The following is a 27,551-nucleotide window of genomic DNA, read 5'->3' as shown; positions in this document are numbered from 1 at the left end:
CTGCTGAGTGAGGAGCTGCCTAGTCAGCAGGATATGCTAAAAACAGCAATGACTCATAAATCCTGCTCCTCCTCAGAACTGTCTTTCTTCAAGGTGAGATTTCCTCTCCAGAAGGCAGGTGTCCAAGCTCTTTTTTCTGAAAAGCTGAAGAGCGATGACTCCTGTCTTTCAGTGCACATGCAAAGGGGGGCAGCAACACTATTTTACACAAAACCTAGTGATGAGAGAAGACTCCTCAGTGAAGAAGTAACCTGAGGTCCAGGCCTGCCATCCATCCAAACAGATTCAAACCTATGTCACATCAGCTTTGTTTAGTCTAGGGAAGAGGTGGGAACATGACAGTCCATCAGCGATTACTTAGGAGAATATGGCAACCTATACAAATCAAGCATCAACTTTATATGCAAGAAAAGAAAGAGGTTACATTTTTGGAAAATCTGTTTTATCACTTGAGATGGAAACCACTACCCACTTAAAACTGTTGTAAAACTACCTTGCTTTAAGACAGGTTAAACTGTCTTCTTTTAAGACAGGTTCAGACAAACATCTGTCAGAAGTGATCTCAGTGATCTCATGGTGTAATTCATGTGGGGTGGTCCCCACATGATGCTGATTCCTGCCTTAGGTTGACAGGATTTTACGGTACACTTACATAGAAGAGTAACATTAATAAAGTAAAGAATTATTAGTGACTGGGAATAAGAAGAGCCAGAAAAAACCTCTCTGCATTACTCCTCGTATTAGTGCCAAAAGAGGCATGGCACAGTTTGGGAGCAATTAGTCATTGAATGACCTTTCTACCATGAGCAGAGTATTTTGTTGCCAAGTCTGACTCAAGTGATCATATCCAGTGCTCCCACATGCAAAAATCCTGAAAGTTTTAAATTTATGAAAATCTCTGAATTTCCATTCTGTCCTCAACTATAATTAAGCAAAAATTATCCAAATATTTTTTTTTCCATTTGTTACTTCCTCATCTTCCATTTTGAAGATTCATGTTTTCTCCTTTATTGCTGATACATTTTAGGTGTAGCATTCTTGCAAATAGGGTTCTTGCAAAATTGTTCATCTATGGAAATAGCAACAGAACAAGAAATAATAATACTAACAGCAAAAAGTAGTATTTATACTGATGTTTTTATAAACTTCCTCAGTTTAGAGTTMTTAGTTACTTTTAAAATAATTCCAGATGTACATGTTCATAAGGATACCTTTTTAAACATGTTATAGAGGATCCATCATTTTTGAGCTCAGATCTAGGATTTTTTTTTTTTTAGTAGAAAAATGTTACAAGTTAGAAATTAATTGTCTCATAATTGATTGGTATTTTTCCCTCTTGTGTGTGGAAAGCTACTGGATGACAGGCATATCACTCTGTACAGGAGGAAGAAGTATCAGTCATTATGGGACAATTAGTTCCAATTTCCACCATTTCTCTTTCTGTGTGCTGATAAGATTGCCGTCAAAATGTCAGAACAGTAATTAACCATAAATATCAAGTAACTTTTTTTAATTTTTATTTTTAACTTAAAAAACAAATCTAAATGCAGATGCTTCCTGCACTCCATGCTATTGTTTCCTAGATTGGCGGCATTCATGAAATAGTAATTTCCATTTGTCTGCAATTAACAGAAGCTGTCACAGTCAGTTGGCTTACATTCATGGTTTTTGCAATATTGTTCCTGATTCCAGTGCTGACATGATGTGGCTGAAAAAAACTCTGGAAATCTTCTTATCAGCATCACTATTCATGAAAATTATCTATTTCCCCACAAAACCACAGTCTGTTTATAAGAAGATTCTTTGATTCAAGCCATGCATTATTGACAGTCAAATCCTAGTACTTACAGCACCTTACAGCATAGTAGCATATCATTAGTGCATGCATGGGCGGTTTATACCAGGATGTATGTATATAAAGAGATGTATTTGTACACACACATGTACTTTACATATACGTATTTGATACATATAATGAATTAATGACAATTTTTAAAAAATAAATTACACCTGTCTGATACATCTGAATCCCTTATCACACACAATTTGCAAAGCTAATTGAGTCACAACTGAGTATTTTTCCCATTAGTACACTTGGGTGATGCATGTTAAAACTTTCATGCCAGAAGTGAATTGTTTACAAGTACAAAAACTTTTTTCTAAATGCCAGCTATGTAATTTTAGCATAGGATCTGAAAAACTAGCTGAGCTGTTTGCTTCTCCCACCTACTGCCAGTATTGCCGCCCAAATTCTGTATGCTTGGCTATAAGGGTATAATCCCATACCTTCAGGTATAACTATAACCTGCAGTAGGTTCTTAGAGATACAATTGGGTGGTCTTTGAAAACTGATAAATAATTATATTCATGATGCAGAATCCTGCACTAGTTCTTTTACGCTTTTGTTACTGTACATAAAACAGAAAGAGAGGCGCTCAGTAGTGAGGTCTGAATATAGTAGTCATTTAATTCAGCATATATGACTGAATATCTATAGGGAGGAGATCTTTTTCAGGAAGAAGGTGCCATTTTTATGTAGTCACTTGTCAGAGCAGACTCACACTCTGAGGTGCCGGCTATTTTGAAACTCCGTGAGCACTGAATTGCATATCTCGGCTCCCCGTCTTTGGTTCAGCATTGCACGCATCATCCTTCTTCTTCCTAGTTAATGTTACTAATCCCACAGTTACTGAGTGCAGAGGTRGGGCCAAGGAGGAAATACCAATAGAAGTAAAATTCAAAAGGGAAATAGTGAATTGTGACCTTCAGATACCAAAACCAGAATATTACTAGTGTCCCTCTCTATTATTTTACTGTTTCTGTTGTATTCTTCCTTATTAATTTTACTGCTGCATAGTTGATCTCTGTGTCACTTCACTAGTTTCTGTGCTTTACTAGGGACATTGATTGGACAATAGCCAAATGTGTGAATGTAAATTGATCTTATGCAATGTAAACAACAGGATTTTATTGATATAAAGGGCTTCATTATTTGTAGGATTACTGTAAATGATTTCAGAACAGCAAGAATTCTCTGTGGACTTTATTAGAATTTCATGCTTAAATGCAGTTGAACACTAATTTTTATATGAGTTCTTTTGTCTTATACTGCTGTGTAAAGGAAGTCTGGAAGTAAATACCAGGGGAGTAGAAATGCAGATTACAGCTTCAGGAAACAAGATGCAAGTGTGGAAGATGACAGAATGATCATGTGGGAGGAAATTACTGTAGCTTCTTTCTTCCCTTCATTCCTATTCATAATTCTGGCTAGTATCAAGGACTTCYGTGATTTTGATGCAGCATTTGCAGTAATAGAGGAAGACAGGGGGGTTAAATTGCACATATTCTGACACTTTGACAGGTTTGGGAACCTTACTGCTGCTGAAACATGACAACAGTGTCAACATCCAGAGAGACAGGCCTGTCTGTAGCCCCATTACCTTTAAAAAAATCAAAAGAAATACATGACTAAGAAATGTCTTTCACTTAGGGGAAAATAATAGTTTCAGAACACAGTCAAGGAAACAGGCATTTATATTGTGAATCTGTGCGAGGGGCTTGCAACTCTTGACTTGCCGCATTGTTGCTTGCTCTTGATTTTTATGTTTCTCTGTGCTGTGACTCCCAGGGCTCCTGTATGTGCTTCCGCATTGCAGGAATCGAAGCTTGAAGTGCAGTCAGAAATTATGGCTTTTAGCTGGAAAGAATTTACTGCTGGCCTCACTGTTCTCATTTAAATCAACAGCACTCTTATCAACAACTTAAGGGGTGATTCTGAAAGTGCCATTTTGCAGGGCTCAGTATGGTAAAATATGTGTCGATTAGCTATTCATAGATAACGTCACCAGACTGAGGTTCTTTCTGAAAATCAGAGCCAAAGTTTCTCTTGCATAGACTCTGCATCATGAGATATTTTGGAGGCCTGTATGTTGAGCAATTCCACCTTATTTRATAATTGGTGATAAAAAAAATTAAAGAGAAACAGGTAGATTATCCTATGTACTGAGGACTTAGTCTTTCTCCTATTTTCACTGTGTCCGCATCCCTCCTAAAATAGTCAGATGGCTTGCTGTCCACTGGGTAGATCATTTTCTGTGACATTTTATGGTTCGTTTTGAAACATGCATAGAGATTAAATCATACTATCTAATGATTTTGATTAAATACAATGTGTTTATCATGACAGTGAACTGTGAGTTGTGCTTATTCTACATATATTCTACCTTCATTAAATATACAGTAAACAAAAAGTACTAACAATAAACAAAGAGTAGGTTAAGAACAGGACATAAAGATTTGGATATTATTTGGATATAACTCATACTCAGATAATAGGTTTGCAGTGTGAACATTAGACAGGAAATCTTACAGGATTTCATTTTTTCATGACTTTTTAGATGTTTCTGATTGGTGTTCTGTCTGGATATTGGAGGTGAACCAGTACTGAAGCTGATACTCAATGCACAAAACTTCTATAGAGTTACACTGCCAGAAGCACCTGAAATAGTAACTAAGTGGCTGTCTCAGGAGAGAAGGAAATATGTTCGAACCTACAAAAACAAAGAATGAGTTTGGGGTTGGCCATGAAGTTTGGTTTTTTTTCCTGCTATTTTTCTAAAGATGTTTGCTCCTATTTTAAGCAAATTCTAAAGACTGATACTGAGCTGGTGACTAACAATGGGAAGATTGTTGCTTGGTCCAGGATTGTGCTGTAGATAACTCAGTCTAACTAGCTGTTGGCTCCCAAAACTAGCAATTTCAGCTAACTGTCAAAAATATTTCTGCCAAGCTGTCCTCCTCTCTGCTTCCTCGGAGTTGCAGCACTTCTGCCTGACTTGTTATAGGACTCCTCTTCCACTCCCACGCTTCCTTAGACTGAGGCTCAGAAGTCCCCACTTCTGTGCATGTGCAGGCCCCATCCCTACTGACTCACCACCTCTTGGTCCTCCTCCTGTCTACAGCACCATATTCCTCCCTCCTACTCCCAAATTAGTGATACTCCTTTGACAGTACACCAGAGGCATGGTCATTTCTAAAACTGAACAATAGAGTAGCTGTGGGCTTYTAAAGGAGATTTAGGTGCTTTATCTTGCTCATTTGCTTAGTGTGTTCACAGCTAATCTGCCATAGTCAAGGCCTGGGATTGGAGCTGTTCTGGAGTCATCTGCACGTTGTTGTCCAAGATAGAAACTCTGTGTTTTGTATGGCACTTACAGTTACTACAAGTGTTAGTCCAAATGGAGCTCAGAAATACAGTCCTTTGCACAAGAAAGTTYGTAAATATTTTGAACCAAAATCAGCTGTTCATACGTACTGTCCAAAGACCCGAAGAAATGTGACAGTACTTCTGAAGCATCAGTGAAGAGACTTGTTGGTATGATCTGCTTGCAAGAGGCTGTTTTTCAGTTTTCTACTTCATTATTTGACAAGAGAAAATCAGAATTTTAAGGTATTATTCCTCTGTAGGACTCAAAAGAGAGTGTTTGGGGTATTTTAGATCTTTTCTACCTATGGCTGCTGCTGCTGCTGCTGCTAAACTGGTAATCATATAGCTGGATARATTGAAATTGGTGGCATAAGTTTTATGTTTGTGCATTTTTTCCACAATCAAGCCAATGAAACTACTGACCTAGTATTACTAGCAAGCATTGGAAAGCAGTTTTAAAGGGTTTATGTACAGCTGGGCTCTAAAAAAAGTCAGCTAAGTTGGTGGTTTACATATGGCAGGAGAAGAAAYATCTCTTCTCCACTAAAAGAGACATTGAGATGTGATTCTGTGGATGCTGGGACATTTCTTGTGCATCTGTGGCAGCACAGGCACCAGGACRCCTGAATTCCCCCAACCAAGCTTTCCCTGTAAATTTTCTTCTACAAGAAATGTTAGGCCTTTCCTGTATTGTCTCTAAAGCAGTACTAAGTACGGATTGTATTTTATGCCTTTGTGGTGGTGCTGAAAAGGCTGTTTTGATATGACATCTTTAGCATGACCTTCCTTTCTTCTGAAAATGTAGTTATAAAAAGCTAGAAAGGTTCTTTTCTGAGCTTGTCCTTTAAAATAAATGTCCCTTACTGAAGCTAGAAAGATAGCATATTTCATTAATGTGACGATGAATAAGTAAAAAATGTATTATTCACACCCCAGAATACTTACATCTAGGAAGAAATCGTTTATTGTAGATATCTTTAGACATTCTGGTAATATTCCCATCTTCTTAATGATGAATTAATTTCATTAAAAAGATTCTAATGGAAGAGGGTAAATTTTCAATGTGGTGTGAAACCTTTCTCTAGTAGCAGTGCATACTTACCATGAACATATTGTCACTGCAAGCTAATAGTTTCTTTCTCTCTCAGTGCACAGCAGCTGTAAACAAAAATGACAGAGGAACTCAAGTGATACGTACATGGGCAATATTTTTTTTTTTTAGATAAGTTTTGTGATTGGATTCTAAGCTAAATGCAGCTGTGGAGGTGAACATATTTGGGATGCTGAATAAGCTGTACAAGAAATACCATTTAAGAACCTAGATGCAAGTTTATGATTTCCTGTGCTTATTGAGGTGCTGTGACCAGGTTCCTAGCAGCTACAGCGTTCATCATTGAAAGAATGGTAACAAGCACTTATGCAAACATCTAGAATTACCCATAGAAACACTGTATTTGTAAGCTTTCAATAATTGCGTTCGTTTTAAGTTTTAGCATGGTAGAAAAATTTGAGAGGCAGCAAGGTAAAAGGATACTCTCCAGTAAAGCTCTCCTTGTGAGGGAATGATTTGGTCAGCGTGGGAGGTCTGATCTATTTGTTCTCTCCTCACTCCACCCATTTTGCATTCAGGTGAAAAGAGAAGAAGCAAGCAAAATTAAATTATCTGGAAAACACCATGTGGTAGGGATGGCACCAATTTCCTGTCAATGAAATTAAGATCGTTGGCAGACGGACTGTAATTTAGCCACAGAGAAACCATAAACACTCACTCTGGTGTCCTTTTTTTTTTTTTTTTTTTTTTTTTTTTTTTTTTTTTTTTTTTTNCAATGTTTGCCGAAAGATAATACACCACCCTGACTTTTACCTTCATACTAAAACCTGAAGATCTTACTTTTATCAGATTCACTTTGAGCATTCCTTATTTCTCTAATGAATTTTATCATGCTGTTCAGTTTATTTTTCAAAACCAATTTACAATATGTAAAAAATTCTCATTTGATTAGCACTGCCACACACTAGCTTGGTTATACTTGAATGTTTGGGAAGAGCAGTTGGTGCCTCTGGACCGTATTTCTTCTGGWCTAAGTTCCAGGGGCTTCTCCATGCTCTGTCATCAACCATTTCTGAAGTCCTCCTCCTCTTTTCTACTCCCCTCGTATGAGGTAGGCTCCAACAGAGCTCTTACCAGCAAGAGCCACACTAGAATATTAAGGCAGCCAGCCAATACTTTATGTTGCCATAAGGAAATCTCTTGCATGTGGTGAAACTCCACAGTGCATTTGTTCAGATGTAAAAACTTAGCAGCTCTTGGCTATTGTGAAAGAGGATAACTTTGCTTCCTTTTCAGAGGAAATTACATACTTATTTTTGTCAGAATTTTTCTTGCACAAGGAAGAGCAGGATTCTAAATCCTTGGCCACCTTCAGACCGTTATTTCCAGATTTTTAGTCAAGACGTGCCTATTCTTGTGTAGAAACTACAMGTATTGTATCTAAATATTCCATATATTTGTTCAGTGCTTTATTTTCAATCTATTTTGTAATCAGCATGCTTAAGGAATGTGATCTGTGCTGTTTTTTATAGAAGCATATAAATTAAATTTTACTCTTATTTATGACTACAAATGTACATGCAACAACATGTAATGTTTCCTACCTACTAGTATAATCATTATAATGAACAATGGAAATGGAAATCATAATTGAATTCTATGTCATTTCATTTTAACCTACATGTAATTTTTTATGCTTGTACTTGCAACTGTCATTTCATAAATGGCACATAATCTCCTAGTATTTTGTAGATCTTTACCTGCAGTGCACTGCAGAATTAAAGTAACCTTTTTTTATAAAAGGCCAATTTAAGTCTAATTATCCGGTATCTACAGTCTCTAACAATGCCACAGCGTTTATACCATTATTGTGGAGTATTGCTGTACTGAAATAATAGAATCCATTAGATGTTATCTCCGTGAGGGAGTAGGCATGTGCTCTTCAGAAACTTCTTTACTGCAGAAAGCTTTTTTCTGAGACAAGACTCTTTATCAGTCCCTTCACACCTATTTAAAATACCAGGACAGTGTCATTGGTGTGTAAAGGTTGAAGGCTCTGTAGCTAGTCTCAAAGCATTTGTGCATGCCTCATTAGATGTAGTGACCTCTAACTGCACTAGGAATCTGCTGAGGGTTGTTCCTGTTATTTTTTCTTTCTTTTAAATAAATGGAAGTGTAACACTTCAAATTTGTTCTTCTAATGTATTTTCAAAATATAGCTCCAAAACGGRAAGCAAATAAATTACAACATTTGCCTTAATTTTTAATTAGCTGAAAGTCATCGTTGCAAATTGTGTCTTCCATTACGAAACAAAATAGTCAACTGCCAGGCCTGAAATAATTAAGCAATATATTATAATTAAGCAATTTAATTTTGATTTAATTATGATACATCATACAACTTTTCTTCTGATTTAACTGACATTCATTGACAAAATGCTATATTATAAAACAGCACTGATGTTTACAGCCGATGGCTCTGCATGTTTTGCTTTATAGTATTTGGCATTCACCAGAGCATATGGAATAAGTCTTCTAATCTGAAATAGCTGGCACATTATTTCATAGTACACAAATTATGCAGTACATGTTTTCCCTATTGTTATTGTGGGAGGCGAGTGGGGAAATCTTAGCAGACATCGGACCTGAGCCAAAGTTCATGGATATTAACTGGAATCTTTCCATCAACATCAGTCTGCTTTAGATAGTGAGCTGCTCCCATGTTGTTACAGGCAAATAGATAAGACTGCATGCTTATGAAATATTTATGGAGCTAGAGCACATACATATTATGTGTCAACATCAACATGATTTTATATTAGGCTGGAGACTGTGAGGGCGAAGGCAGAAGCAATGGGCAGGCAGGGAATAGTGCTTCATTTGGTGTCGCATCAAAAAAATTGCTACAAAACAGCCACCAAATTGCTTCTTCAGAACAAGGCCAGTCCTCTGTTTGGCAGAAATCTTATTCGTAGGATGACAGTATTATGCTCAYGCCCCTGGTTAATGACAAGAATGGTCCGGGTGATTTCAACAGGTTAATTCTGCCTGCAGACGGGTGCTAACAGGTCTGCCTGGCTGCAGGCTGGTGGAAGTAAAGTTGAAGGACGGAAAGCCAGTCCTCGTTTTGACTTAGCGATTTGAGCACTTCCAGCAACATCCATGAAAACAGTCACGTAAGGCAAGAAAGCTCCTGATTCCTCGGGTGGTACACAGTCAGATGCTCTCAAGCCCCTTTAATTTTGGTATTTTGCAATTTTTTTATATGATGATGTTCAAATTTCTCAGCTTTGACAGGTCGAAGGCTAAGTTTCTTTTGGGACTGAGAGCAATTGTGTACTCAGAGCAATAATGAATGTTTATTATCTCTCAAACTCCTTTCTCCTGACAGTTCTCTGAAGAAAAACATAGCATGATTATTCACATCAGTGATATTTAGGATGCAGCAGAAGATCAGAACAATGTGTTCAAAAGCAATGTAAACATTTCAGCCGACCTTCTTGTGATATTGAAATTGCATTTTGCGTCTCATCTCCACCTTTACCCCCCTGGCCCAAAATTCGTTGCTTTATGCTGAAAGTTCAAGTAAAGGTTTTGCAGAATGCTCATTGAACAACATTACATCGAAAATATGCTGGTGTGGGATTATATTTGTGACAGGCTTTCAGATTCTTCTATATRGCTGCATTTAGATATCCTACAGATGTCATAGCTTCACGAATACACCAATGAGACCTGTGAATAATTTAACAGAATATAGTCTGTAGCAAATGTCACACAAAGTAACTGGAAGGAAAATTGCCTTCAATAAGTGAAGATAAAAWTGGATGCAAATCAATTTCTGTTTAAGATACAACTCGCTTAAATGGAAAACAACAGGTTATGACTTTGACAGGAAAATTGGAAGTGTTTTTGTTATATCCTTATCACTTTGTTTATTTTATATAAAAACTTTGGCTATGGGTCTGCTCCTCTGTAACTCTCTGAGGTAAATAATCCTGTAAATACAATGTGAAGTTTGCACGTTGAGAGCAGTTATCAGSCAATTTATTCACACTTTCAATAGCGAAGAGCAAAAGGTAAACTTACATCAGAGTTTTACAGGAATTTTGAGGTTTGAAATTCAGCACTTCAAAATTCAACACTATAGGAGAAGAACTGTAAGCAATAAAACGATTCTGGCTGAAATTAACCCTGCAAAAGACTTTTCCCTCTGGTCTAATAAATATTGTATGAAGAATATGAAGCAATATGCTGATGCAGTTATATTTACCCAGGGAGCACCGAGTAGTATSCTGCCTATTTAGTACTTTATTGATATGAGATCCATTTTAATGATTTAAACATTTACTTTTGTGTTTGTTCTCTTTTGTTTTTCTTTCTTTTGTTTTTCCAACAGCTAACCCAAGGGTTAAAATGGTGAGCGAAAGTCATCATGAGGCCCTGGCAGCACCGCCAGCTACCACAGTAGCAGCAGCCCCTCCAAGTAATGTCACCGAGCCAGCCAGTCCTGGGGGAGGCGGCGGAAAAGAAGATGCATTTTCTAAGTTAAAAGAGAAGTTCATGAATGAGCTGAATAAAATTCCACGTAAGTAAAATTTGATTGATTAAAAAGCTGCTGCCAGCATAGTAGAGTTAACTTGGAATTTTCTTCTTTGTCTCTTATCTAGAGAGCATATTACATGTTTTCTAGTCAAAAGTGGAAAAATCTGAAGGTAAACCTGGCTTTGTAACATCCTTAGAACTAGTTGTAGTGGAAAAGATAGGGACCAACTCAGATGTGTTCTGACTCTATTCTTACGATATCAAAYTGTTTTTTTAGTTTTACAGATAAATTATTGTTGAATCATCAAAACTGGAATGGCATAGCTTTAAAGTGGCCATCAGACCAGAAAATAAACTGTTATTACTATTATAAATGTGTGTTGGCACATTACCTTAAAGTGAAATTTGGCAGAACTCGTAAATGTTGAGAAAATAAAGTAACTGTCTATCTTGGAGGATTAGAAAAGGTGGAAAAGGTGGAAAAAATGTGTTTTTAACAAGGAAGTAGCTCTAATATAGCATTAATGTGGAAAGATAGCCATACTTTTCCCTGTCAGTAACCCTGTTAGATCAGTCGTGGAACTTTGCTGGCAYGAGTTCCTCATCTGTGCAGAATCCTTTAAAAGTACTGATGTATATTTCTGTAAAATCAATAGGGTCCTTCTTGATCTGTGCTAGAAAGTGTAATAATAATTTTTACTTCAGAAGAATAAGTAAATTTAAAAAAATATTTAGGGAAGCATTGTATTAGATATAATAGTTTTCATTTTTAAAAGGTTATCATTTGTATAAAAGAATGTTGTATGACTGATAATGACAGGTAACAAATTAGAATATTAATCGATTTTTTATCTTGGAAATGGATCTTGGCAATCTGGCAGATGCAGTTTTTGAAAAATTGATAGCAAACAGCTTTGCTCTGTCACTCAAAATTCTCACTTGCAAGAACAGAGGTGCTACAGTGTTAAGAAGTCTGTAAGTCATTAGCTTGGTAATCTGCACAGTCCGGTGCAGACCATATTCAAATGAAATTGCTTRATGGTATCATGGGGAAAACAAAACTACTAGAAGAAAAAAGAACAGGAGAAAAGAAAAGAAAAGACAAGACAAGATATAAAGGGAGAAATGGTCAGCATTTGAGACATTTTATGCTTCAATTCATAGCTCAGTGTGCAATGTAAATGAGGTAGATGACACTTATATGTAGATATCCTTTTATTTTTCAGCTTTAATTTTAACATAACAAAGGTGTAAACGGATTGCACTGTGTGGAACTCTGGGGTTGGTAGGTCTAGGAAAAAGTCTGCAGATTGAGATGAATTTTGAATTCACTGCCTCATCTTTTTTTAAACAACAATGAAAACAAGTGGAAAGTCCAGTTCTGAGAATCTTTCCAAATAAAACTTATCCTTTTTTGATTTGTTCAAAAAAACCCTACTAAACAGAATAAAAGTGTTTGCTTGGGAAAATGTACTGAACCTTAGAACAGCTCTATTTATTATGAAATATACTTCAGCTATTATAAAATGTGGTATGTTACGCTGATAGTGAGAATAAAAGATGTGGCAGCTCTSCTTTTATTCACTTAGAGAAGTTCCTTTGAACATCATATTAAACAAAATAGGAATCTGCATCTTTAGAGCACTGAGAAAAACCTTGATAATCCTCCTGTGCTTCCAAATAACCCAACCAAAGCAACTGTCTTCATTCTGTCGTGCCTCCAGGCAGGATTAATTGAGTAGTGTGATCATTTTCATCTTTATTTCTTGTATTAGTTTATCCTCCTACCTATAATAATACCCCTATTTTGGCAGAAAGCCCACTTCATTCTCTTAAAGTTTCCACCAGATCRCTGTTTCAGAAGACAAACCCTAAATGTTTAAAAACTTGGACCCTCACTGTGTGCCGTGATTGCCTCTTGCAGCTTATGCCTCTTGTTTTTCATTTTAGTAACAACAGTGCTTCAGCTGCAACCCAACAGTAGCCATTTCCACTCATGTCTCTCTTTCCAGTTTTGAGATAGAGACTACTTTTAACTGTTCAGAGGGCGGTTGGAAAACTTTAAGTTTTAACATAGTTTTTGTTTGTAATATGGAGCTATTTTACAGGAACAAATATGGGCAAGGTTGTCTGTGTTATTTTTAATGTATTGTGTTAGAAAGTTCCACAACCTTTAACAAGTTTGTCTTACGTTATTACTGTAAGGTAAATGTATATTGTTGCCCCATTTTAGAAATGAAGACCTTTAGGGTCATGCAGGAATTCTGTGGCAGAAACGATCAATAAACYGGGAGGTCACAAATCCCACACCAGTTCCCAGATGAGCCATCTGCCCTCCCTGCAGAGGCTCTGAATGTGATGTTGCAAAGAGGCAGAGGGCTGGGGCATACATTTGCTGAAGTAGCTCTGAGTGAAATAGTGCTGTTGACCTTTTGGAGCATCTTATGTCCAAAGAGCTTCTGTTTTCCCTTTTGAGAACAGTAACCAGCCCTCCATGAACGAGCTGCAATAGGCAAGTCTAAGTATGTTTGTTGTCCAAAAAACAACTGTCCTTTATAAGCTGAATCAAATAGATCATGAAAGCTTTTAAGTTACCAGAGGTCAGCCTGTCTTAGAAATATCTGGAGGGAGAGGAAACTTCATTTCCCTATGAGATGATTATAGCCTTTCCTTACTACTTTTTTGTTTTATCAGAGTAGGGAGTTAGCAGTGAGGTGCTGTTAGCCTGTCCCAAAGCTCGGRGTTTTACTCAGGGTAGAAAAGTTGCCCGACATTCTCATGATTCATTGTGAATTTTGGGGGAATCTCTCTTAAAACAAAATCAGAAGGTACACTTGTTCCAGCCAGTTCTTTTTTATAGGCAGTTTCTGATCTGAATGGAATTTCTTGCCATGTGAGAGGGGAAAGAGCAGAGAGGTGGTGAAGAGCCTCCCTTTGGGTAGCACACGTCCTTGTATCTAAGAATACTTGTGGTGTATGAACCAAGCTTTTGCTGTAGTAGTCRAACTGGAGGCTTGACCGTGAGCCTGCCACATGCCAGAGAAATGCCCATAGTGAGCCAAGTTCTCCAGTCTTTGCAGRTGGAGCACAAGCATGTTTGCTCATATATCTTTTTTCATTAATAACTTCCAAAAGTGTCCTATTCCTCGCCTTGACAAGGAAGACTTTGAAAGCTCAGTGGCTGCTCTGAGAGAAATTTTTTTCAGTCCTCTRTTGTCTAGGTGCGATACAGAAGTAATGGAGAGGGATATTGCTGTCKTAGTTGTCTCAGTCTAAAACATCTCCAGATGGAAAATAAGCTATCATGATTTAATGGATGTATAATAAGATATAATGTATCCATATTGACAGAAAGTATAGGGTAAAATGATTAAAAATACCCAACTGTGTTAGCGGCTAGTTTGTATATGGCTTCCTCGTTACAGCTTTCCACAGAAAATCCATAATATCAAGTTACACTTGTGTAAAAAGCTGCTCAAATAGTGGAATATRTGATGACAAAAATAGAGGTACATCATGCTATACCCAACTGAATAAATACTGTTCCTACCATGAGGCTTAGAATAGAATAGTCCTGTTTTTAAAATGGTATGTTTTGTAGACCATWTAAAGGCCACAAGTTAAATAGACAAGACACACTTAACTAACTAAAAATGTCAGGATCCCTATTAAGATTTCTCTTTGCAAAAATCCAAAATATGGTCTGTGCAGTTAAAATAGCACTGATGTTTCCTCCTGTAGTTTATGCATGACAGAAGTCTTACTTCTATCAAAAACAGATTAATTTAAGAGAATGAGAAATAGAAGTTTCAAGAAAAACAGASGTGCCATTTGTGTTAGTATACATTTCTAACAGTCGTGATGTCGTATATAAGCCCTGTTAAAATCTCGATTGCCGGAAGCAGAGGTTCTGGCCTTTCGTTGTTCTGTTCCTCTTTAAAGAAGAACATGAGCTGCATGTGGGGTCAGAAGAGTACGGACTTCGGAAAACGCGTAGATCATTCAGCATGGTGATGTCCTACCATGCGTTTTACTCTAGATAAAGGAAGTGGAAYCAGTTTGCTACAGTGAGTCATACAATTTAAGTGTAAGAATCCTGTAAGGTTACTGAAGCATAACTGTGAAGAGTTTTTTCTCAGTTATGTAAATCCCTGCATTTTGGTTGTGAATGGCTGGTTTGCATAATCGCAGTACAGTTGTTTTTCAATAACTGCACTGTATGTAAGTCACTGCATCTTAATTGGGTCTTCTCTACTTTCTATCCCRGTTTATCTTTAATCTGCAGAATTTTTAAACTGTTTGCCAGAAGGAGAAAAAAAGACACCATCTCAGATTGTACATTTTTCATTTTAAATGAAATTCYAACCTTAATTCCAACACCTTAAGAAGTGGATAAAACAAAGCAGATAAAATGGAACTTAAAACTTCTGAAAATGAAATGGTATTTGAAGTCTTTTAAAGACATGTTTATTCTTTCTGTCCTTCATCTCTCTTCTTTTCCATCTAGGTCCTTGTCTACAGGCTAGCAAAATTCTCTTTTTTTTGCAATATACTTACAACAAGGAAGTTCTAACTTCTGCATGACTATGGGAATTCAAGACAGCAACAGCTTYTGGGTTGAGGCTTTAAATTAGTCAGGGTGCTGATAATAACTGTACAAAGATAAAACTTAACATTAGTCAACATTAATTTACTTAATAAGCATCTTTATAAAATCAAAGTGGTCTTGATATATTTCCTAAAAATACGAATTTCCTGTATGAACAGATGACCTTGTTCCAGCTACACCATAAACAAAATGCTCAACCAGTAAAATCCCAGCATTGCGCTGACTAATAATACTCTGTTACTGCTTGCAGCGTACTTCTCAATAGCTGTAATGTCTGAACGCATTCAATCCAGGACACTAYTGTTAACTCATTAATAGGAAGTTATTGCGTATTTATAACGCTTTCGCTGTCCTACGTGCTACTTGGATAAAAGGGTCTGTTTCTGCACCAGCAATATTTTGAAATGTTTGACTGGTCTGCAGCTCCACTTGGCCTCAGTAGCTGCTGCTCAAAAACCCTTAGTTTGATTTTCATCTTGTACAGTGGACTGACAGTCCCCAAAACCAGGCGCTCAAACCTGGGTCATGACTCAGGCTAAAAACCTATGTTCAGATTTATTTCACATCTTATTTTCTGCTGTGCAGACAAAGGCTTATTTACCTCTCCTTGGCTTGGTGAGTAACTCTCAAAGCAAAGGGGGCTGGAGGCTACAGAGGAAACTGTAATATAAAAATATGAAAATAATCTTAGGAAAGCAAATGCAAACCATAAGAATCATGTCTAGTTTCGTTCTGAGTAGCAACTTGATAAGTCAAAGTACAGGCTTGTAGATATATTTGGGTAAATTAGCAAATAAAATAATCCTTGATTTATATATTCAGCCATTTAAGTTAAAGCTTCAGGTCTTGCTCAGCCTTTAGCTATCATCATAGGCACAGCTCATTATTTGTTTCTTCTTGCTGATCCCTTTTCTGCCCTTCTACCTTTCTTCATTGACCAGTTGAGGTTGTATTAAGAGTTCTTCTTGCATCTTTTATTGACAATAAAATTCATTTATTAATTTTCATTTTTATTCARCATCAACATTAGGGTTGGATGTATTAATGTCATGTCTGTGATTAGAAAATTGAAGATTTTATGTGCAGGGTCTTACTGAAATCTAATTCTTATGGAGCTGACCATTTGATGATGTGCAGAAAATGAATTCAGACTCTTCACTGCACTATTTCTTCTATGTTTTTTTCTATAGTAGAGGTGGCACTGGCAGAGTGCAAAGAGGACAGGTTCTTTCCTAAGTTCATGACAAAGAAGCAAAATGTTGCTGAGGGAATCCTTCCAGATTTCCAAGCTGAAACACAGGAAGTTCCACTTGAATATAAGGAAAAACTTCTTTACTGTGAGAGTGACAGAGCCCTAGAACAGGTTGCGCAGAGAGGTTGTGAAGTCTCCTTCTCTGGAGATACTCTAATCCACCTGGCCACAATCCTGTCTAACATACTCTATGTCGCCCTGCTTGAGCAAGGGGGTTGGACTAGATGATCTCCAGAGGTCCCTTCCAACCTCAACCGTTCTGTGATTCTGTGATTTCAGTACGGGATTATTCAAGAGAGCCAAATACTGAAAATCAGAGTAAAATTCTCAGCAATAGCCATTATTTATATAAGCATACTACATGCTAGTGATAGTCATGTTGCAGATGTCAAGCAAATACATGCAGCTTTTGCACTGGAGAAGAAATGTGGGAAATTAGGAAATTAGGAAAAAAGATTTGTTTTGGAACACAGAATAGATAAAAAAAGAGATACTACAGTACAGTAATAGGAAAAAAATAGGATTTCTAACTACAGCAATTTAAATGCRAAACACAGATTACTTTGATTTTTTACTGAAAATCCCACTCCCAGCATTCAGTGGTTATATGAGAACTTCAGCATTTTTTTTTTCATTTAGAAAAAAAAAAACGTTTTTCTTTTACTGGTAGGGAAAAGTTTGAAAATATTGTCCAGGTACATCCATAAGACACAGAAATCATTAGGCAAAGAAAAGCCTAAAATTCCTTCCTTGTCTGGAGGGAATAGTGCATGATCTTAGATTCCACTGAATTATGCGCTGTACATATTTTAATGGTTGATTTTATCAAGAGAAAAATTTTTAAAGCCATGAGTTATTTTCTAGTGCCTTCTGATATGATCCCCTGAGCATGTCCTGTTTTGGGTCTGACTGTTGCGACTTGCTTCCTCACATCCCTCCCTGAGCTAGGGACCTCAGAGTAGTAAAAAGTAGGAGCTGCTCTAGCCTGATGGTGGTGTAGCAGACCATAAGTGGGCCAGGCACAGGCAAGCATAAGTGCTCACTAGCAAGTTACGTAGCTCTTCTGATCAGAGAAAGCTCATCCCACGTATCTGATGCATTTCAGTCTCAGCCAGGACCCTGTTCCTGGGCTGGCTGGCATCTTGGCTGACAAACTGAGGGGTAAAGGAGAAAACAGCCAACTCCTACAGCTTGAACACTACACCCTTGGCATGGAGGACAGCCCAGCACACTCTAACCTCAGGAGCTTTTCTACAGCATCTTGTGAACGCTTCGTCCGATTGGAAAAGAAATACTGTCTCTTAACCAGAACCACACTGGGAGCATAACCTCTGCGTCAAACAGAATTATATGTTATTGATCGCACCTGCCTGAAACATCATTTTCAGAAACAGCAGTTGTTTTTGAGTTGTGTAATCTGAAACAAGGGCACAGAGAAGCACGTCCTCCTGTAAAATACATGATGCCGAGAACATTTCAACAAACTATGAAAAAATAAAAACCCTTTTCAGATCAAATTTTACTGCCCTGAGGGTGAAATTCATCTATCGTGGAAATGGGGGCGAGCACCTACCTTTTGTCTGGTGACAGGATTTTAACAAGGGGTCCCTGAGTACCCTCTGAGTCCCCCCTGGCACATCATTGTAATTATTATTTTATATGTTAGTGTGTGTGTGTAGGTATTTTATTGCACTATAGATATGTCAAGTTGTACCAGTGCCTTATAAATTGAGTAGAGAATTCAGTTTACAAGCCTTTTAAAAACTGAACGTTTGCTGGCTTACATTCAGTACTGGGAAAGTCTCTTAAAATTTCATTACTTTCTGAGAGAAGAAGTATCCATTGAAATTATGTTTACATACATAAAATAACTACAATCTTTGCTAGTCTTTTTCAGCCTTAAGCAGATGAAGTGTTTACAAAAATACATGTTACAATTCAGTTCATAATCTTGCACTGAAAATGCTCTATAAAGAGAGTTTACGGAACAATTGTTCTCATCTTAAAATTGACAATACATTTAAAGATTGTTTCTTAAAAACATACTGTGTAAAAGAAAAGAAGCGCTTGGGACTATGTTTAATAGATTTGCTTTAAAAATACAGTCTATAAATGTGCAATAAAATATAGGAATTAGTGACAAGATTGATTTTACTTCCATACCCCAGCTACAAACTATAAGATGTTATTGTGCATTTTTATGTGAACCAAGAGTAGATAATGAAGCCTCTGTTTTATTGAAGCAGTGTTGTAAGTGGGCACAGATTAAAAATAAAATGTCATTCTTTATTGTTACTTTTAAAAATTCTACTTAGATTCGAGTGAGTYTGATGCTGAAAATTATCCAAGCTGAAGTCTCCTGTGAAGGATTATAAGTATATGATATCTCACTTATTTTGGTTGATACATATTGTCTAAGGTATTTATTTTAAAATTTTTAATAAGACAAAAGTACCTTCATTGGTATATGATACATTTTTAGACTTCCGACAATTAGGCCCACATCTCCAAGGTGTGCAAAATATTAAGCTCCTGACTTATAGCAACCACTTTCAGGAACTCTGTAGGTCCATAACATCCTTTCCTGCATTTTTTTTCCATCTTTGTTAGTTCAACTAATGTTTCAGATGAGCTCTTGAACTGTTTAAATCAGGAAATCCCTGCTGCTTTCAGAGCACCCAGCCAGTTTGCACGAGGTCTGGAGGTGGCCTCAAATCTTCCAAAAGATCTTGGTATGGGTAGACTTTGCTCTGACTCTACAGAAGGAGCTGGTGCTGCTGAACTTGAACGGCTGCCGGAGGAAGGCTGAGCTCCAGCTGGCAGCTGAGCGAGCCATCTGCTTACTCCTGCGCAGGTTTCTGAATCTGAATCTAATCTTAATTATCAACTTCAGCAAGAGCTCCCTAATTTGCTCACAGCCCCTATATCATCTGGGGGCATGTTTCAGTACTGTAGTTGGCACTGTTTCTCTATTGCAGCAAGAGCCGCCAAAGTGAAAGATGAGGTTTGTCCTTTCAGATGGGAAAAGCATTTCAGCCTACATGGCAAAATGAGCTCCAGAAATGCTAAGGGTTTCTACACTTAATTTTTAGGAACCAAGCTCTGGAAGTCAAATTCTTAAATCTGAATTAAATGCCTTAGTACTCTTCAGAAGGAACCAGAAGCAGGAAGCCCAGTTTATCCAAAAGGGGAAACTGGAGGGAGATATGCCTGAAATCATATTGATCTCACAGACTTTTACGTCTAAGAAGAACCCTAGATACGGCCTTTGTAACAGACAAGTTCACAGCCTGAAACCATGTCCCTGACTAAGAGACTGATCAGTTGGCGCACTCGCTTTCATCAAAGTCTGATCTGATGAAGAATGAGGGAACGTATGGGACCAGAGACCTGACTGAAGGACAGCATATRTGTTTTGCAGTGAAATGTCATTGGACAAAAGGAAGTATCAGTAGCTATTCAGGGCTCCTTTCTCTTAAAAAAGTGTCCTACTCACTAGGCTACAGCATCTGACCCCATGAAACCTGCATTTCTTTTCTAGTTGTTTCTACAGAAGAGACAGATCCAAATTAGTTTTTCAACTTGATCCTTTGATCTCCTTCAGTCTCCRGAAGACCAAGAACCCAGGTGTATTAGGCTGCACACCTAAATCATATTCTCCAGCCTCTGCTGGCAGCTCCTGTGTTGCCAGTTAAAAGCACCCATTTGACATAGTAGAGGAGAAGTGACACTTCCTTGAAGTGGAAAGGAGAGGGAATATCCTAAAGCTGGTGAGCTGCTGATAAAACTGAAAGTCATTTCCACATGAGAAATTTTCTCCTCCTAGGTCCATTCCTCAAATTGCAGCGCTCCAAAAGGGAGGAAACCTCCAGGACTGGAACAAGCATCAGACTATATATTTTTTTTTAACTGGAAACAGTGTATAAAGAGGCAGTACTTTCTTCACCTAGATAATATATTGATACTAATTTTTATTTCTTTCTTACAGGTATTTTTACAATCCCTCCTTACCGAGTTAATTAAATTTTCTTTCTGTTATTTCATTTATATATTTATTAACACTATTCTCCTAGCTAGAACTCACATGCAAAAAAAAATCACAAACAATATACTTGCTAGCCCAACGTTCAGACTTGTTTCTTCTTTACGTTTAAAAACTCCTCCTCCTCCAAGGCCAACTATTTTACAATGGTTTCCAAGACCTCAGTATGCAATTTTCAGCAAACACTTGCTCTGAGCTGGAATGTAGCATTTCAGGTCACAGCCCAGCAGTCAGTTACGTGTCTGTAATATTCCATGGGTGCAGACTGACTTGCAGCAAGGGCAAAGGAAGGATGACAGAGGAAGATAAGGCAAGCTTACTATTCATAAATTTCAGTCTAGCATAGCATTTTAGATTACAACTCTGTGATGGTAATCACTTCATATGAAACTGTTCCAGAATACCAATTTCTAAATTCTCTTTCCTTATAAAATATTTATTGATGGGTTTTAAGTCCTAGGACTGCTAGGTGTCCCAGTTGACAGAAAACAGCATGGGGAGATAGGGGTGAGGGCACAGCGGACAAATGAGAAGGCTTAATGTTATCTGAACTCAGGGCATAACATTGAGGATGATAAAATAGCATGAAGAAATGTCAAAATTGACTTGACTGGCAGCTATTCTGAGACAGCCATGCATTTATCTAACAGTGATTGTAGGCTACAAAAATACTTATGCACACTGCTTTTCTTGGTATAAATATAGGTATGTAGGAAGATACAGAGTGGAAGAAGGGACCTATTTAGAAAAATTGTTTTTCTATCCAGTTGATGCATAACTGAAGTGTTTAAGCTGTACAACATCCTTGATTTGCAACAGCTCCTTTTCATTTGGTGACTATTGACAGTTGAACTTAGACTCTGCACAGTACATGGATCTATCTAACGTTGCTACTACTTTCCATTGCCACCTAGAATATGATTTAATAAGAAAACTAGATAAAAATTTATAGTGATAATGACAAGAGGCATTTTCATTCTGTTCAACTGAGTATTTATCCCAATAATTCCTAGTAGAACAAGAACAGAATATATACATATATATGTATATATAAATTTTATCTTAGCTCTGCGTATTAAAACTTTGTAAGTATGTACATCATGCAATTTTAGAAACTTATATTACACACAGGTGTGGTAGTAATAACAAACTTTTCATCTTTTCATACGTTTGTAAATATCAGTGCAATTTTTTCTCCCATTTCACGTTAGTAGGCAGGTTTGTTGAGAACTGTACACTTTTTGTTATATGGACCCATGACCTATTACAACATTTTCATGATTGCAATCAGAAAAAAAGACAGCTTTTGGGGCAGTTGTTAAGTTTAAATGATCAGTACAGTGCTACTTTGAGATGATTTGGGGAAGGGGAGATTTGAAAACTTCCAATGGAAGCTGTTGGAAGAATGTAATTACCTCACTTGGGATTTGGGCCAACCTTGAAAACATCCAATTTCCACACAAGTGATTGAGGTTCTTTCCATTTAGTTTAATGAGAGTTGGATGGGACCATAAGGCATTACAGTCCTTTTGGGAAAATACTAGGGGATCTTTTATCAGCACAAAGGCTTAGAGCATCGTTTTTATGCTGCCTCCAAAGCGCAGAAATCCTTGCATCAATGTGTATCTAACACAATTCCTCAGCWTTACTGACTCAGAGGGAAGCATAGCACCGTGGTGTGGCTTTCTGCACTGGAGAGGGATCCAGGAGACTGGCAGATGATGTTGTTTATCTTTCTTCTTTTTTGCTTAGTTTAGGTCACCCATGAACTCAAGGGAATTGTTTAGCTTTTTGGTGGGTAAATTGAAGAGTCTGTGGCAATAAGCACAATGTGATGCCCCACTAATTCTTCCCTCTTTGCAGTTTCAGTGCTGAGAAGCATCTGTGAGTCAGCTTGCAAATTCCTCAGGCTTCAAGACTTTTTTTAGTGGATGAACCCAGCCACTGGGATCCACAAGGATTAAAGTGCTTTTAATCCTTGCAGGCAGAAGTCAAGGGTTGCCCCCAATGCCACCAGTAGTTCTCTGTTCGGACAGACTTCTTAATCTTTCCCCCTTGTGCCAGGGGGGTTATAAAGTACTAAGACCGTACTTTATATCACAGTGATGCATACTAAGATGGGTCATTTTTAATAGATTAACAAGTGTTAAAATGCCACTCTGTTTCGAAGTTGGTTTGGCGTTTTTTGTTTGTTTGTTTGTTTCAACATGTAGAGACAAGCTACAATACACTTACCTCAGTATAGGATAGAAATAAATGATGTCTGTGCTTACAGTTGTTGGGGAGGTGTACTTACCATCCAGTTCCCGAGCTTAATGAGGCTGCGCCCAAACTGTGAAAATGCTGAATTACAGCACTTTGTTACTCACTCAGCATTGTCAGAATGATGGTTGGGAGCCATTAGGAGGCTGAAGTGGCAATGAGGATGCTTGCTGTAGCAAAGCGATGCTGATGGTGTCTGTTTTCCCAGAATATTTTATGGCACAATGAAAATAAGGGGCTTTTGCACYATTATTTTGTCTATATTGACATTTGGGTGTGGAGAATTAAAAGCTGTAAAACCTCTTTGTTCCTGTCCTGCTACTAGATGATCTTTCATTACATGGCCCTTTCTAAGGAAAAAATTGAGTCTTTGTGATGGCAATTAGTCACTGTTATCTGTAATAATAAGATGTGATTGAAAAACTTTTCTAATGAAGTATGCCCRTGCAAAAATTTTGTCAAGTAATAATACGGGGTAATTTTCTAAAATGTTTCAAACTATGCAGACTCTTATCAAGAAATACCTTTACCTACCTTCCCCTTTGTCCTCCAAAAAAATGCAGCTAATGCATTTGCTTCCACCAGGCAGATGACCACTAATGACAGTATATGTCTTCACAACCTCCGTATCAGTAGGTCTGATGTTCTGAGAATTACTATTACAGAGAAGGCTGATGAGATGTATGGCTCGTAAGAATTCGAGGTCACATCTGTCATCTGAGTGACACTAATTTGTGACTTACAGCTCCAGTTCTTCTCACAAACTTTCATCTACTTCCTCTTTTCCCTGGCTTGCTCATCACACAGCATGTGTGACTCCTGTCATTTCTGCTTCCTGCCTTTCCAGAAAAAGCAGAGTTTTGCCATGCTAAGGCTTTCACAGATAATACAGCTGCCTCCTCACTAATCTATCAGAGAAAAGAGAAGAGTTAAGATCTCTGAAACTTTTTTGACATATGGCTGAGAGAGGCATAAAACTCCCTGCGGGTGCTAGTCTCTACTTCATTTTCTGTGTCGTCTGTCTGGCATAAGGTGCTTCTAATGAAAAAGAAAAAACGTAAACCAGTCTTTCTCTTCTGTCTATTGTATCCTAAATACTTTTCCTTCTACTTCACACAACGCATTCTAAGAAGGAGTGAAAATCTTTCAGATAACCTTCTAGCAAAACAGACCACTGAATACTGATGTTTATTTCTTAGTAGCTTCAGGTCTAATGTACTGTAAAATACACAGGTTTTTCCTGTCACAATGGCAGAAGTAATGAGAGAAGGACTAGCTCTTTTTTGCTGCAGAATAACCACGCTCATGTCAATGGCTGCTCCTTACCCCATGAATATGTTGAACATCCCTCCACTGACCCATGAACTGGAAATCTCACATCACCACTCAGGTGTTTTCTAAATGATCAGCTACTAGTTGGACAAGACAAATTTTTGGCAGGAGAGCCAGAAGAGAAAAGTGTGTTGCATRTGCTCCTGCAACGTTAGTGGCTGTCAGCAAAGTTCTGGGTGGTCTCAGGTAAGGATCAAGAACAGAGACCAGTGAGGATAAATTTCAGCATTACCAGGATTACAGAGAGGTCAAAGGAATCCAAAATTGATTACAGTGCTGGCTTCCAGAAAGAAGTTGTTTCTTCTGGTATGAACTGACTTACTTTAAGGCATGTGAGGCCAATTAAATAATTGCTAGCCACTTCCAAGGGATATGTTGTGTGAAATTCACTTCAGAAAGGGATAAAAARGCTATCAATTGAAAGATAGTCTACATGTTGGCCATGATGCTCTCATAATTAAAATATTTTGACTGATCAAATAGAGAGCTGTTTAATAGGGTTTGATTTAGGGTGTTTTATTTCAATTCTCCAAAGGTTTAATCTGTGAAAGCCACTGCAGAGATACTGGATCTCTGAGCCATCAGCAGTGAGGTAAATGCCATTTAGCTGTCTGCTCCAGAGAAGGGCTCACTCTTCCCTTAAGTGTCACCTCTACTATGATGTGCTTGAATAAGTATAACCAGGCTCACTCGCGTTAGTGGTGTCTGCTTAGCACGACACTGCCAACATAAGTTATTTATGATTTGGGATGAGCTAAATACTAGTCACAGCATAGAAATAATATTACCTTCTAAGCTCATTGCATAATGAAGACAAAAACTTTATCCTTACTAAAGTATAATTGATAGACCCATTTTTACCCGTGCCAATTGCATTTCTCATATGCTCAAACATTCACTGCATGGAGGCATAACTTTGGCTCTGAAGYGCTATTGAAGGCTATTATTGATGTGGTCTTCCTTTTCCTCAGTTCAAGGGCAGCCTCCTCACTACAYAGAAGATCCATGAGTTTGTGAAGTCTGATTCACAAACTGTACTCCCAAAATGAGCTGAAGTTGTCTACTAGTTCTGGAAACCTTATTTGAGTTTTCACCCAATTAGTCTTAATTTCACTGTACTGCAGAGAATATGCTAGTATCAGTGATCAGAAAGCAAGGCAAATATCTGCAGATATATTTCGGAAAGAATTTGTGGAAATTAATATTGATCTATCTGATTTCTTTGGTTCAAAGAACCAAAGACAAAGGCAGCACGGGCCTGAGATTCACACAATTAAGTAGTGAGCTCGYCAAGTTATTAGCATTTATAACTCTGGAAAAAAATAGAAACTTTGAATGTAATATCCCATATTATTTTAAAAATAATGTTAGTCTTCCTAAAATAATCTCTTGGGAGTTGTTTTATTATGTATAAATCACCATTCTGTATTTATGATATTCTTAACCTTGAAACTCTGTACTGATTTAGTAACAATTCACAGGCTGCTGAGCCCTAATAAGACAAGCTCTTTGTCTTATAGGTGCTATATATTGTGCTAAMCTAACTAGGAGCAAAGAGTGATCAAAATTATTTAAGAGTAATAATAAAGGCAAGTAAAAAAGCAATACACAGATAATAGATGACTAATAAGTATATAATAAATAAWTAAATGCAATGTGTATATACAAGCACTTGTTTGTACCACACTTTATACGATACAGATTGCCCTGAGATCAAAATGGGGTGTAAAAATAATAACRTATTTCACAGTACCTTTTTCATTCCTTTATAATTGTATGATACCTAGATGAAATAAAATATTTTAAAAATTATGTATCTGAATAATTTGAATCTGGTGTAAAGTGCTTTCAAACTTTTCTTTATATTACATATTTAGGGGGAAAAAAGCAACTTTTTTGGAGTTCCTGTTACCCTAAGGCTTTTTACTGTAGTTCACAGTGCTATTAGCCTTCAATGCAGTTATTCACAAAGGAGGATAGGATATTCATTCTRGTGCACAGGCCTCTATGACAGCCCGTGCAGTACAAAAGCCTCACCTTAATGCAGGTTTTGAATTATGAAAGGTGCCTTTTGCAAGCTTCTGGAGTGGCCTACATTTCAGACCAGCRTATAGAAAAACACCATGAAAATTACTATTTGCTTAGCATTTTCTTACTGACGTTTAATTTGAAAATTACCTATGACTTACCAAGATACCCCTTTTCTACGTATCCCCACACTTACCTTATTAGGTTAAAGGGATGCTGTCAAAAGTAACCAATGAATTTTTCTAAGTGCTTGTAAGTTCACCTCAAGACCTAATCCTGAAAACATTGCTCAGCACAGTATTTCTGGAATTAATGGATCTATTTACAGTAGAAAGGACCCAAATCAGAGCTCTACTTCTCCAGAAACATCAGGCAGCAATGAAAATGTCTTTTGAGACATAATTTTCTTCATTTATGAATTCTATTTGAAAATAGAGCCCTTCATGTACATTTGTCAAGTAGCAGACCCTATTTTCAATAAGGGATTCATCTGCATTGGAATCAGGAACAGATCCTGGAATCAGGGAAAGCCTAGGGGCTGGCCAAATGCAGCCTAGCCTGTGGCTTGTATGGGGTAAATAGCTGAATAGTTAGGTTAGCACCAGAAGAAGAATACAGAGCTCTACCCTCAAGGTTATTTCAGKTTTTCATCCAGTGAATATTTTATATAAAACAGTACCAACAGCCAGTTTGCTGTCCTTCTAGAAAAGTCTTATATCTACAATATAATTTTACATCTTCTTGCATGCTCTTATTCTGTGAATCTCACTTTAATGTGAAGCGTTGCCAATGATATAGAGCTGTACCTGCCTTACAAAGTCAAGGCCGTATTGGAATTCAATATTTTAGCAATCYGGTGAACACTGAGAAAGGGAGAGAGGAGGAAGGCAACCAGATCTTGACAGCCCATTTGTCCTGCATGGGTTCAGACACTTGCCAGCAGCCCATTTATACACAATACATTTATATCAGCGGCTTTCTACAAGTGTAGTTATTTTAGGCTGCAACAAGATCAAGGCAGTTGGAACAAGCCTCCTTCTTCTCTAAGATGTGGATAGGCAGAGTCTGTCTGTCTGCTCTAATACCTTATGGAAGTATATTGTAAAGAACTCCTTGAGGTTTGTCYGCCTTTGACCCCTTTTTCACCTGATAAGAATTGCTACTTTAAGGATTTTTAAAACCATTTTCTAATTTGAGGCTTACTTTTTTTGTCCTTATTTTCTT

General features: G+C 37.5%; 1 protein-coding gene across 3 annotated transcripts in view; it reads left to right on the top strand.

Moving 5' to 3' along the window:
- SYT1 (synaptotagmin 1) overlaps nt 1–27,551 on the top strand; it is a 269,749-nt gene that overhangs the window by 130,592 nt on the left and 111,606 nt on the right. For all 3 annotated transcript variants that reach the window (XM_085320512.1, XM_085320510.1, XM_085320511.1), the window contains one exon: nt 10,657–10,845. In XM_085320512.1, coding sequence (XP_085176638.1) covers nt 10,674–10,845 — 172 coding nt within the window. In that variant the 5' untranslated portion in view covers nt 10,657–10,673. The remainder of the gene's footprint in view (nt 1–10,656; nt 10,846–27,551) is intronic.

Source organism: Rhea americana, unplaced genomic scaffold (genome assembly GCF_003343005.1).
Source record: "Rhea americana isolate MKP2758 unplaced genomic scaffold, rheAme1 scaffold_64, whole genome shotgun sequence".
In the NCBI taxonomy this organism is placed as follows: domain Eukaryota; kingdom Metazoa; phylum Chordata; class Aves; order Rheiformes; family Rheidae; genus Rhea; species Rhea americana.
The sequence above is the reverse complement of the archived record's forward strand: the minus strand, read 5'-3'. Positions and strand labels throughout refer to the sequence as shown.